This window comes from Trichosurus vulpecula, chromosome 2, assembly GCF_011100635.1.
Source record: "Trichosurus vulpecula isolate mTriVul1 chromosome 2, mTriVul1.pri, whole genome shotgun sequence".
NCBI classification, from domain to species: Eukaryota; Metazoa; Chordata; class Mammalia; order Diprotodontia; family Phalangeridae; genus Trichosurus; species Trichosurus vulpecula.
This window is the reverse complement of record NC_050574.1, coordinates 193,890,896-193,905,330: the sequence shown is the minus strand read 5'-3', so window position 1 is coordinate 193,905,330 and position 14,435 is coordinate 193,890,896. Positions and strand designations below refer to the sequence as shown.

Below are 14,435 nucleotides of genomic sequence, written 5' to 3'. Positions count from 1 at the left end.
ATATTCTGTAATTACCAGTATTTCCACTAAGTAGGGCAGAATACAGCTTTACTATAACGTCCCTTTTTTCAGCTATTACACTTTCCATAACATAGCCTAAGAAGGCATTACACTTTTTGGCTGTCACATCACATAGTATAGACTCATGTTGGTCTGGCTGTCAGTCCACTAAAAGCCCTAACCCTTTTCTTAGAAATTATGAAAAACCCATGTCTCTGCCATCCTGTACTTAGCTGACTTTTTTTTTTTAAATTTAACCTGAGTGGGGCCTGGGCCTAGAGTCAGGAAAACCTAAGTTCAAATCCAGGCTCTAACATTAATGAGCTGTGTGACACCAGGAAAATTATTTCATCTCTCCTTTAGTTTCCTTATGTGTAAAACACATCAACTGCCTCACAGGACCATTGTGAGGATAACACGAGTTAATATTTGTAAAGCACTTTGAAGAAGTATAGAAATGCTAGCTAATATTAGTGTTCTCATCACTATATCTGGCCCATTATTCTAAGGTACTGGCTTCATTAGGATATTCATTTTGTGACACAACAAAGCCAGCCATTCCTCCCATTACCTATGACTTTTAAATCATTAATGAAAATGTTGGGAAGAATTTAGCCAAGGACAGAAGGATGGAGGAATGGTTTACTGAATGTTTACTATGTGCCAAGAGCTTCACAAATATCTCTTTTGATCACCCCAACAAACCAACCTTGCAATGAAAATGCCATTAGTATCCCCATTTTACAGTTGAGGAGACTAAGGCAGTGATCAAATGATTTACCCAGGATCACATAGCTTCTGTCTGACATTGGATTTTACAATTCCCTTTTTCCTTCCTTTTTATTATTTTTAAGCTGAATTTCAATACTCCTTTCATTCTGTTATCATATTACCCAACTTGATTCATTTTTTGCATTTTATTCTATCTCATCCACTGGTTCTTTACCTATAATTCTTAAGGAATTTTAATCCTTAGGTCTTTCATGTTAGATAAATTCTTCATTGAGATGTAACTTTTCTTGTTTGTTGGTATTTCTTAATCATAGGACCACAGCTCTAGATAGAGATAAGAAGGGACTTCAGAGGCCATCTAGTCTACCTTCCTTCATTCTACAGTTAAAGAAACTGAGACCCAGGGAGGGTTACGGAACTTGACAAAACGCATACAGTTAGCAAGAGAGGCTTGGATTTAAACACATCCTCTGACCATAGGGCCAGTATTCATTTCCACCATACCATGATGTGACAGGATTTAGGCAGGGCTGGCACCCCAGGATTTATACCTTTCCACCATTTTATAAGATCTCTCAGAAGGATATTAATGTTAAGAATTTTTTTGTCTTTAACTTATTTTGGGGGGGGGTTGTGTCTTATTTTATTTTTTCTCAATTACATGTGGATAAAAAAAAACCCTACTGTCAATACTACAAAAATGCAGTTAGATAGACGACTCACAGACCCAGTCTATAAGTGTACATTTTGGGAGATATATTATAGGTGGACAATAAACTTAAGTCAGAATTGAATGGTAGGAAAAAGGAGGCTGGACTCTATTTGAATTTCAACTCTCAGAACTGAACTGTTTACCAAATCACAGAAGTCAAAATAGCACTCAACCTGAGAAGCTGAAAATAGTGTAGGAGCCAGTATATAGGACTATGAGATATATCCTATTTCTTAGATTATAGGAAGCTCCACAAGTATAAATGCTATTTTATTTCCCTAATATTTAGTGAATGAGTATTGCTCAGAAACAATTACATTAAGCTATTTTAATTAAAATGTGACTTAATTGTATTATGGAGAGGCAGCATGGTCTAACACAAAGAACACTAAAGTCAAGAGATTTGAATTGAAAGTTCAGCTCTGCAATTAACTATCCTTGGGAAAGACACTTAATCCCCTTAGTCTCAGTTTCCTCAAATGCAAGCAATATAGTGAATGACTGAATGGCCTCAAATTTATCTTTCCAACTCTAAAATTCTATCAATTCAAATTTCTTCCAGTGCTGTGGCTCAAATTTGTTTTAACATTTTAAACTGTATTGTTATATGAATTCAAGATAGTTCATGAAATACTATCTTATGTCCAGGAAAGAGCATGAGTTTTAGAGTCCGAGGACCTGGGTTCAAATCCTGCCTTAGTCACAGGTTACCTGTATAACCTTGGGAAGTTTACTGAACATGCCTTTGTCTCAGGTTCATCACCTGTAAAATGAGAATGTTGAACTGGATGGTTTCCAAGTTCCTTTCCAACTCTAGATCTATTATTCTATAATCTTATGTTCTGATAAAATGAAACTAATTTTAAAAGGTTAATTAACCAAGAAACACAGAAAAACAAAATAATATTAGAAATATTTCATTTTATGACTACAGAGTCTTTCCTCTTTACGAATTTTAGAGTATTAAAGAGCAGGGTTATTTCTGCACCTCATATTTCCCATCACCCTTTTAATAAAAAAAAAATTGTTTCTATAAATCCCATGATCTTTTTGGTTTAGAAAGATTTTAAGGAATAGGATAAAGTTTACTAAAAAACACTTCAGAAGGTAAAACAAATTCATTAATCTTCCCTAGTTGAATCTTCAGTATAGCCTAATGTCCTTCAGCAGTTGTTTCCACATCATGAAATCAAGACTCTTCCATAGACCCCCAGTCTGCCCCTCTTAGCCACCAGACTACTCACAGAGGTCTGCCCATGGTTGCATCTTTTCAGTCAGCATTGCTCAGCAAGAAATGCCTCTTCTGTCAAACACTCAGTTCCAGGGCAATTTAGAACATCGCTAATCACACCAATGAAACTTCATAAAATCAGTAAATTTCTATATGAAATTTAGCTGTTGCTGTTTTAAGATTTTTTAGGGGGACCCTGATTATAATCATAATCCAATAAAGTGTTAATTCAACTCTCACACTTATGAACATAGCTAAACTATTACCTTGCCCAAACTCAAAAACATCCTGTATAATTTAAGAGCCAAAGAGGTAGAATTAGGTTTAAGCAACTGTGTATAAGAATTTAAAACATTTTATTATTTTTAAGAATGGAGAAGATTTGTAAAGAATGGTATTCAGACAACACCAATCTATATAAATAGCACAATTTTTTTTCTTGGCACCAATAGAAATTAATAAATAATAGAGTTCATGCCAAAACACAAATACCATCATGGAAAGATGTGAAGTACACAGACAAAAACAGAGAAATACCTGTTCTCCATTAGAGTCAGGTGATAACTATGGTCAACGGTGACCAAAGCTTCTCACTTTAAAGCTTTCTTTCAACTGATAATTCTTAGATAATCTATAAACCTAAAGAATATACCCACCTAGCAACAGTGGTTCTCAATATTCTGCTTTTTCTTCCTGGCTTTTTTTCTCGTCTCATCTTCCATATAAAAAGATAATGAATAAAAGCCTGACATTGAAATATCTGTGTCATTTTTGTAAGCTGACTGTTTATGAAATTAAGTATTGAAAAAAATTTAAATTTATTTAAAGTAACAATTCAAGAATTAACATAGCTTAGGTTTGTGTTTATACAAGTCTCAAATTATGTAAATCTGAGGTTTGCTTTTTAATTCTGGAACATTTTCCCCATATTCTTACCACTAACTGCTGCATGCTGCTTCAGATATTCTCGTCTCACATTTATATTTTTCACCAGACACTGCCTGGCATGTGCTCTTCTTTCTTTCACTGGGTCTTTTGCACACAGTGCACAGATTGCCATGTATTCAAGTGGTAACCGTAATCTGGAAAGGCCCTTGTGAAGTTTCTGAGCAAACACTTGTCTTACTTGGTAGCATTCATCCTATGGGAAAAAAAATTAAATTCCTTTTGTATATGTCATGCAAATAACCATTTAAAGAAAAATATTTTAGTAAACAAATACATATACACATACAGATTTATATGTAGGCTATTCAAAGAGTCTTAGTAAAGTTTTAAGCTTAGTTATCTCAGAAATATAAATACTAAAAAATTCTAAAAATATCATTTGAAAATTTAAAAAAAAATTTTATACTTCTTCAGTTTTGGAGATTTCAAATAATAAAAATTTAATTTAATTTTATCCTCTAGGTGACACTTTCTTAGACCACTGGATTGCTAAAGAAGGTCCTCTCTACATTTTCTTGTGGGAGTTTAGGTCAAAACTGTCCTAAAAGCATTAAAACCTCATTGTTTAGATGACCATAAGGCTGTGGTTACAAATGCAATCCTTTTAGTCACTAACAGCTGATCAAAGTTTTTACAAAGTTCAAAAATCAACTAGAGCAACATATAGCACAAGATGGTGGTATTATTGAATTTTAATTAAAAAATTACCAATATTTCTTAAAAATTAAATATCAAAAAATTTTGAAATTTTGAAAATAAATTTGTAGCATTTAGGTTTTTGAAGTTATTAAAACTTAAAGCTGCACTAAGACTTTTGGAATACTGTGTATGTATGTGTGTTGTACACAAGCCTGCATGCACAGTCATTTGCGCCAATAACTGGGTTTTCTGTTTAACAAACTGAGATGAAAGTAGTAACTTATCTTAGGCTGATCTCAAGACTGGGGTGTTCATCTTGGACATAAACTAATACCAGTCACAAAGCTTTAATACAGCTTGTTAAAAAAAATTTTAAAAGCTTAAATATATGGTTATCTGCTCAAGCAGACTCCTACTTCTAGGCAATTTATTTGGGACAAATATCTTTTTTGTCAAAGGGAAGAGGAAAAAAAAGAAATAAGAGTGGAATACTAATTATAATAAATAACACCATATTAATTATCCCACTTACTCACCACATATATTAAAAGCAATTAAAATACTTAGTTTCTCTTCTATGTTTTAGCTCATGAGACTGAACACATGGTTTTTAGTCCCAGGACATGGGACTGGGTGAACTTCGGTAGTAAGTCATTTAACTTCTTAGACTCAGTTTCCTTTATCAGTAAAATGGGAGTAATATTTGTACCACTACCTATCTCACAAGGTTGAAAAATCGTAACAGGTAAATGATACTCTAATGTAAGCTATTTATTTAATTATCTTATTAACAAATTTACTATAAGTAAACTATGGATGAAATAAAATCTATGCTGTTGGACAAAGCTGAACCAGTGAATATAAGTTAAGAAAGAAGTAAAAGGGTTACTATATTCTTACTCCTAGGAGACACACTGAATTATTTCCAAAAGCAAAAACAATCTTCCATATCTATGAAAAATCACCTCAAGGGGTTTTGATGCTATTATTGTGAGATGATTTTTCTCCCCTTTAACAAACTGCAAGGATAGAGAGAAAATTCATTATTCAGAACCTCAAGGTACCTTAGAACAAGGCTTCTTAACTTGGGGCTCATGACCTAGGCTTTTTTTTTTCCTTCAAAATTTTGGCTTCCCTTGTACAGCTGTGTATTTTATTTTAGACACTTAAAAATATTGTTCTTGAAAGGGGTCCTTAGGCATCATTAGACTGACAAAGGGGCCTAGGACACAAAAAAGGTTAAGAATATCTACCTTATAAGATTTATTCAGTCTATACCCATCATGATATAAGATAGATATTTCTGACTTAACAGTCCCAGACTGACCAGATGGTGGAACAGACACAAGGGATAACAGCTGAGGAATGTTACCGGGGCTATTACAAGAAGCAAAGAGAAGCAAAGTTCTGATCTCCCAGGAGTATGTGTATGGGGGATAAGGGAGAGAGGTGGGACATGCCAGTATCCTGGAAAACATGGCATTCTGGAAAGTGACATGTATTCAGAAAACCAGACTCTGCTACTATCTTTAGTTAGCCACTTAGCTTCTCTGTGCCTATTTCCAACAGACAGCTTCTAAGGTCCTTTATAGGTTTAAATCCATGATCCTAAGGACTAAAAGATACACTAACTATATGTTTTCAAAAGTTGCTCTAAGGGAGTATCATTTTTTTAGTTTGGTGTTTCACTAAAATAAGTTATTTGATTTTTAAATCTCAATAATAAGGATAAAAAAACCTATTCATAAAATTCTTATAAAACTGGAACAAGCTCAACTGCAGAAGTGCCATTTTAAATTTTAAAGAAACCAAATTTACTGAGTATATTATGTACATATCAGAATTATTAAGTATAAGGAACTGAATTTTTTAAACGTTAAAACAGCAAAAACAAATCTTAGATAGTGACTTTTAAAATAGAAAGCAAAATGTTTTATTTCCCTCAAATTTCTTAGGTACAATAAGTGTCACTTGAATTTACTCTTTTGCATTAAAAATAAACATAACATACTCTTAACTACCTGGGAAATAATTAATTCTGTTACTTTCTGTAATTTCTAACTAAGGTCCTAGGACTGACGGCCTATCATAATGTAGACAAAACCCACTGTACTCCTAAAGGCTATTTATTCTAATAGAACAGAAGTTGATAAAGACCCTACCACATGAGAAAGGCTACAAGTATGGATCAAGAAATAGAATGTCGTTTGAGGAATAGCCTAGTTCACCAAATGGCTTGAAATAAGGCATTTAATTTCAGCCATAGCAACCCATGAAATTGTTCAACCAGGCATGTAGGGACTGGGGTCTGCATGGGTAGAGGGAAGATCCAAATTATGAAATTATAGAGCTTCTAAAGTATTAAAGTCTGTCATAGTGTGTCTTCTGCTTCAGTACTTCTAAAAAAATTTACCTTTTCTACTCCATTAAAATATATTCTATTATCTGAAACATTCTGTAGATTTCCAATGCTACTTAAAAACTTGAGCAATCAAAGCTACTGTTTTTCAATTCTAGGTACTCTAATTAAAAAAAAATATATATATATATATATGTGTGTGTGTGTGTGTGTGTGTGTGTGTGTGTGTGTGTATATGTATCAATTTTTACACTGATTCTACCTCTGCTTATAGATTTCCACTCTTAAGGCAGCATTCCAAAAATATAAAAGAATGCTCAAAAATACCCGATCAAGAATTTGGCAGTCACCCAGCCCGACCAAATTTATATTTATGTGTGTGTGTATATGTGTATATATGTGTGTAAATGTATGTATGTATGTATGTGTGTATGTGTGTGTGTATGTATGTATACATGTATACAGGCAAACCGTACCTAACATCATTAATTGGCTTTGCAATAATGCCTCAGTTAAATCTTTAAACATTCTGGTCTGAATTGCTGGTTAAGCTACAACAGAATTTAAGGAAATTATGGTGAAGTTTGGTGTTATTTCAAAACAATATAAATTAGGGTAACAGTTTATGTGACACATTTGGATAGTTTTTGCTTATTTTCATAATTTTGAAAAACTTATTTTCTTATTACGTTCCTATGAAATAGTTAGATAGAATGTATTATTGACCTAATTATCTGGCATTTATGCAGTTGTAATTTCCCCCAAATCTCATTTTTCCAGTTGAGTCTCCAATCTCTGAAACAAAGAACTCAAAGTTGTTCTAAGATCAACTATGCAAAATAGCCTCTGAAGAAAACGCAGGATTAGACAAGACTACATATGCACAAACGAGAAATGTTAGGTATCAAATTCTGACAGAAGTGGATGGAAACTCATTGGGAATCTAAAGTACTGAAACATACAGAATTACGTATACAAAAGTGGAGGATAAGAGTAAAAGATTTTATATAAACTGGGGCAGCTAGGTGGTGCAGTGAGTAGAGCACTGGCCCTGAAGTCAGGAGGACCTGAGTTCAAATCCAGCCTCAGACACTTGACACATGTACTAGCTGTGTGACCTTGGGCAGGTAACTTAAGCCCAAATGCCCTGCCTTCCCTCCTCCAAAAAAAAAAAAAAAAAGAAAGAAAGAAAAAGAAAAAAAAGATTTTATAAATGACCACAATGCACAAAATTCATAGTATAATGTATCATTTATGGAAAGTGACTGAAATTCTTATCCTTTTAAAAATATTCTAAAATGTTAGTTCAAATAAAAAATTCACATAAAAAATAAATATTCTTACATGTAGAAACCAAGTAATTACTATAGATAATTATTTCAGTTCTTTAAGCTTAAAGTCAAAGCAGTAAGTTCTGCTACAGATTGTGTATGTTACACTTCAATTCTTCAAGGAATTTTTATATTATTGTTTTGGCTATTTTCTCCTGAATCCAAATCAAAACAATTCTGAGTCTTATTAGATGATTTGATCAGCTGCTGTAGATTTTTAAAAAAAGTCTTGATGAGAAGTAAAACATATGGTATCAGAATAGACTAGCGATTATACCATGCCATTTTGGTGACTGATTATAGATTTCTAATTTTTTCCATTCAGTGGATTGCTTTAGCAACACTTAAATAATGTGAGTGGCTTAAGAGGTAGTCATGGAAATGGCCTAGAAAGAGTAGAAAGAGCAAGGACTAGAGTAGAACTGTGTTCAAATCTCACCTCTGATACTTGCCACCTGTATACGGCTTTGACTGAGCCATTTAATTTCCCTGTCTGTAAATGAGAGGGTTGCATGTCACAGCCCCTAAGTTTCATCCAGCTCTAGATCCACTACATCACCATATGATATTAGAGAACTAAAAGTTCAGCACCACAGATTTAAAAAATAATTATGATTGAGTTAATAAACTAAAATTTCATTTAAGTTTTTAATCTATCTTTTTGGGTAGATTTTTTTCTTATTGAAATCCATAGACTATAACAGGCAGTCGTTTTCCTTACATTGATAGCTAAAGCACATAACTGATATTGTTCTAATGTGATGATTTCATGGTAACAGGGTTCTTGGGCCAACTTCACAATTGCACTTCCAGCAGCCAGTCTCAGACGTGACATATCTGGTTTACTAAAAATAAGAAAAGAAACATATTAGTTTTTATTTTTAGTTTTTGCATATGGTATTGCTAGTTCCTAGATTTTATATTGTAATGATTGTGTAATATTTATTTGTAAAATCAGATCCAACAAATCTTCAATATCTCTCCTCTGTAACAAAACATAAATCTATGCTAATTACATGCTAACAACACCTTTTGTTTTTCCCTTAAGAAACAACTTTCTGCTAAACCTAAAATAAATCTGCAGACACGCTATGTGACTTTCAACACTGTGTGTGTGTGTGTGTGTGTGTGTGTGTGTTTTAATGGTGGTGTTAAGTATGGTAAATTAGCAAATTTCAATGCCTAATCAGTCAATTTATCAACAAGCACAATATGAAATAGTGTGAAGAACAATGGGTTCATAATCAGAAAACCAGGTCTGGTGAGAACAATCTTGTTTGACATGAGTAGTATGTCATTTCCCCCTTTTGGGTCTCAGATTCATCACCTACAAATGAGGTGGAGGAATAGAAATAAATAACTGATCCCTAATATGCCATGACTAAGTATTCATAAAATACCTGCTGTGAAAACAAATAGAGGCACTACATAAAGACCTAGTACTGGAATCAACAGAACTCTGGGATCAATTCACGCCTCTGACACATCCTGGCTGCCTCACCATGGCCAAGCCACATAAGCTCTAATTCTCTAAGACTGTAAGTAACACACCCTTTGTTGGTCTGCATGACTGGAAGCTATTTCCATGACAGGCATTCATCCAAACAGAGGTCTAGCTCCTAAGCCAAACTATCCAAGTTTAAGTAAATATCTTTCCCATTAAATAATAAGTAATGTATAAAAATCAAAAATAACAAATGATATCAGTCATAATCATGTGTGGTTTATGTAACTTTCCAAGGAATATGCTTTGATTGAGAGGAAAACTTGTTTGGATGTTTGTTGCAAAGTGTCTTTTGTGTCAAACCAAAATTAATTAATAAAAAAATAAAGTTTAAAAAATGCTGGCTTTTAGTAGTTGCCTGGGACACTAAGATATTTAGCAACTTGTCAAAGGTCACACAACCAGTAGGAGGCAGGGACTAATCTTGGCCCTAAATCTTCTAGACAGCAGTCTTTAATAAAACTGCAGAGCAGATGCCCATCTACACTGATACAGGAAATTCCTTTCATCAAGGACTCTCTATATCAACGAAATTCCATATGATTTCTTTAAAAAGTGATTTTTTAAAAAGATCTAATATTAGCCAAAACTGACAAGGGAAGCACTCTAATATTAGCTCCCACTTACATAAAGCATTATAGTTTACTAAGGGCTTTTCTTTTTAGCATAATTATTCCTACTTTATAGATGAGCAAATGAAGGTTCTGAAAAATTAAGTGATTTGCCCAAATGTCATAGAGTTAGTAATGGAGCTAGCACTAAGCCAGGTCTTTGGCACAAACTCCAACGCTCTTTTTACTATATCTTGCTACTTTCTACTGAATTACAGTTTTTGAAATAGTATAATGGAAGACAGGACAATGGCCAAATTAGCACTGTCCTTAAATTTCAAAATTCCAAAAATTACTTATAAGCTTTCTTGTAGCAGTTTAAATATAAATAAAGTACACACATAATAAATGGGATCACACTACTATAGTATTATACTTTATGCACATACTTGTGCGTATGCATGTATACACACATGCATATATAATTATTTTGTATATTATACTTTTCACTGGTGAATTTAATCTTTATCAAAATAGTCCTTCATACTATATAATACATGTGTTGTAGGAAACGAGATATCTAATGAGAGAAAATCTATAAATTAAGGTCACATTTGTAGTTTTGTTGTGAAGGAATATTATTCAATATTAATTAATGAATTATTTATTGACCACCTACTTTGTGCTTTAGAATTCTGTTAAGCTTAAAAAATTAAAAATTAAAAGGTAGATTAAAAAATATTAACACGTAAGGCATGTTGGCTCCTCCTTCTCTTAAGAGTTTATAGGTTAGTTGCCTTAGGATGCTGTGCTCACTACTGCCCCACATTACTTTCCCTGGGGGGCAGGTATTAATTTCCTTCCAAGGAGATAATTAGCTAATTCAATAAATTAACTGTACTAATGTGCTAATGAGATATAGTTCTAAAATTCCCTGGAGACTTTCCTCCAATTCTTCAGCCACATATGTAAATTATGAAAAGGGTCTTCTAGAGACTCAAAATTATTTGGTCTCTGCTTGTATCATGCCAATTTATATAAATTTCTGGAATCAACAGAAAATAGAATGTACACCTATAACTACATAAAGTTCATCTTCTTAAAAATTAACATTCTAAGAATATTACCAAAGATTTCTCTTCCTTAAAAGTTGCAAATCACTAATTTGTAGTAAGTGATCACTCTACTAATCCTGATCACTTATGAAAACACAAAAAACATTCAATTTAACACCTGGGTTAAACAAATAATTCTAGTATATTTATAAAGGACTGACAAAAAATTCAAGCTTGTGCAATTCAAGTCAAAGATTTTAATGACTGATAGCAATAATAATCTTAATAAAAATCACGATCCTGGGAAGACGTTTTGCTGACAACATAAGCACACATATGAACATGACCAAATAATTTGTCGATTATTTTATACTTCATTATTAGCCAGAGGTTCTGCTTCCAGGAGCCAAGATGGTGGAGTAAGAAGTAAGTCACTCTCATCCTTCCCTAATGACCTATGAAAGCCAAGAAAATATCACCACAGAAAAAACCCTGAACAGCTGAGCCAGCAGAAAGATGGAGTACAGCAGCCTTGTAGCCCAGGAAGCTTGGGGAACTAATGAGAAAGGCCCCTCTCACTCTGGGGAAGGGGGAGTCGCACAGGTTGGAGGCATCCCAGCAAGCCAGCAGCAAGCCCCACTTCAGCAAACCAGGGGAAGATCCTGAGCCTCAGGGTGGTAGAGTAGGCAAGCACCAACACCAGGACCCCGCCCCCCCACAAGTGCCGCAGCACGGGCAGGGGAACTGGCAGATACCAGCTCAGAAAACTACCACATATGCTGGTGTTCTCCAGCAGCCCAATCTCCCAGTGCTTCAGCACAACTTCAGGAGGCACAGCTCCAGGTGGCACGCAGACATCCTCCAGCAGCCAACCATTTGAGTGCAAAGTCCAGGTGAGCAGAAACCAGGACAAGCCCCAAGTGAGAAAGAGCCAGTGCATAGCCCCTGTGAGCAGGTGTCCCCCAGGGGCCAGACTCCTCACCCCTACCCTGAGAGCTCCAGTGTTGCTGACCCCAGCACCAGGTAAGCTGCCAGACCCCTAGAGCCACCAGCTGCCAGCATCTGAGGCCCCAGCACACAAAACCAGTGACTAGGTCCTGGGCACCCAGAACAAGAAGCTTGGGTCAGTGCCCCCTGTACCCCAGCAGGAGAGTTCAACTCTAAAAGCCAGGAATTAGGCAAATACCATGAGCAAAATGCAGAAACAGACAATGACCACAGATTCTTATTATAGGGACAGGGAAGATCAAGACACAAAATCAGAGGAGGACAACATTGTCAACATACCCACATGTGAAACCTCAAAGGAGAATATGAAATGGTCTCAAGCCCAAAAAGCCTTCTTGAAAGAGCTCAAGAAGGATTTTAAAAGTCATATAAGAGAGGTAGAAGAAAAACTGGGAAAAGAAATAAGAAATATACAGGAGAGAGACAATAGCTTGTAAAAGGAAGGACAAAAATCGACTGTAGAAAACAGGTCCTGAAAAAGCAGAATTGGCCAAATGGAAAAGGAGCACAAAAATTCACTGAAGAGAAGAGCTCCTTAAAAAGTAAAATGGGCCAAATGGAAAAGGAGATACAAAATCTAATAGAAGAAAACAATTCCTTAAAAATTAGAATTGGGCAAATAGAAGCTTGACTCTAAGAGATATCGAGAATCAATCAAACAGAAAAAAAAGAATGAATAGAAGAAAACACAAAACATCTCATTGGTGAAACAACTGACCTGGAAAACAAAGAAAATTGCCCTGAGGTCCTAAAACCAGAAGGTAAAATGGTCACTGAAAGACTACACCGATCACCTCCTGAAAGAGATCCCAAAATTGAAAACACCAAGAAATATCGTAGCCAAATTCCAAAATTACCAGGTCAAAGAGAAAATACTGCAAGCAGCCAAAAAGAAACAATCTAAATAGCATGGAAACACAGTCAGGATTATGCAGGACCTTGCAGCTTCTACATTAAAAGACTGCAGGGCATAGATATAAGGCAAAAGAGGTTGGATTATAACCAAGGATAAACTATCCAGCGAAACTGAGTATAATCTTTCAGGGGAGGAGATGGATATTCAATGAAATATAGGACTTCCAAACCTTCATGATGAAAAGACCAGAGCTCAAAAGAAAATTTGATCTTCAAATACAAGATTCAAGAAAGGCATAGAAAGGTAAATAGGAAAGAAAAAAACAAAAACATGTTATTAATAGGGGCAAACTGTTTACGTCCCTACAAGGGAAGATGACACTTGCAACTGTTGAGAATTGTATTGTTGTTATGACATTTAAAAAGGTATACATAGACAGAGGGTGTGCACATAAGATGACTTTGATGTAATGATAAAAAAAATCTAAGTGGTGAAAAGGGATCATACTGGGAGAAGCGGAAAGGAGTATGTAGACAAGGGAAAATCACATGAAAAGGCAAAAAAAAAACCCTATTACAGTAGAGGGAAAGAAGGGAGATAAGCATTGTTTAAACCTTACTCTCATCAGATTTGGCTTAAACATAATCAGTTGGGTATGGAAATATAACTTACCCTATAGGAAGTAGGAGGGGAAAGGGCGAGGAAAAGAGAAAGTGTGGACAGAAGGGAGGGAAAAAGTAGTAAGGGTAAAGGAGAAGATAAGGGAAGGGGCTAATAAAAGGGAAGGCAGACTGAAGGAGGGAGTGGTCAAAAGTGAAACTCCAGTGAGGAGGGAAAGGCAGAAAGGAGAGAGAAAAAGGAGAGGGGGGCAGCCAGGTGGCGAAGTGAGTAGAGCACTGGCCTAGGAGTCAGGAGGATCTGAGTTCAAATCCGGCCTCAGACACTTGACACATTTACTAGCTGTGTGACCTTGGGCAAGTCACTTAACCCCAATTGCCCTGCCTTCCCCCCTACAAAAGGAAAAAAAAAAAGAAAAAGGAGAGGGGAAAAAATAGGATGGAGACAGATAGTAATCATAACTGTGAATGTGAATGAGATGAACTCTCCCATAAAACAGAAGTGGATAGCAGAAGAGATTAAGAACCATAATCCTACAATATGTTGTTTACAAGAAACACATCTGATGCAGAGGGATAAGTGTAAAGTAAAAAGCTGGAGCAGAATATTTTGTTTCAGCTGAAGTAGAAAAGGCAGGGGTAGAAACACTGATCTTTGATAAAGCAAAAGCGAAAATAGATCTAATTAAAAGATATAAGGAAGGAAACTACACCCTGCTAAAAGGTACCATAAACAATGAAGTAATATTAATACTAAACATATATGCACCAACTGGTATAGCATCCAAATTCTTAGGGGAGAAGTTAGGGAGTTGCAGGAAGAAATGGATAACAAAACTATACTAGTGGGAGTCCTCAACCTTCCCCTCTCAGAACTAGATAAATCTAACCA

The 14,435-nt window shown here is 35.1% G+C and overlaps 1 protein-coding gene across 2 annotated transcripts in view; it reads right to left on the bottom strand.

Moving 5' to 3' along the window:
- PDS5B (PDS5 cohesin associated factor B) overlaps positions 1-14,435 on the bottom strand; it is a 166,220-nt gene that overhangs the window by 39,309 nt on the left and 112,476 nt on the right. For both annotated transcript variants that reach the window (XM_036743468.1, XM_036743469.1), the window contains exons 24-25: positions 8,674-8,797; positions 3,612-3,816 (exon numbers count right to left, since the gene is read on the bottom strand). In XM_036743468.1, the coding sequence (XP_036599363.1) occupies positions 3,612-3,816; positions 8,674-8,797 (329 nt within the window). The remainder of the gene's footprint in view (positions 1-3,611; positions 3,817-8,673; positions 8,798-14,435) is intronic.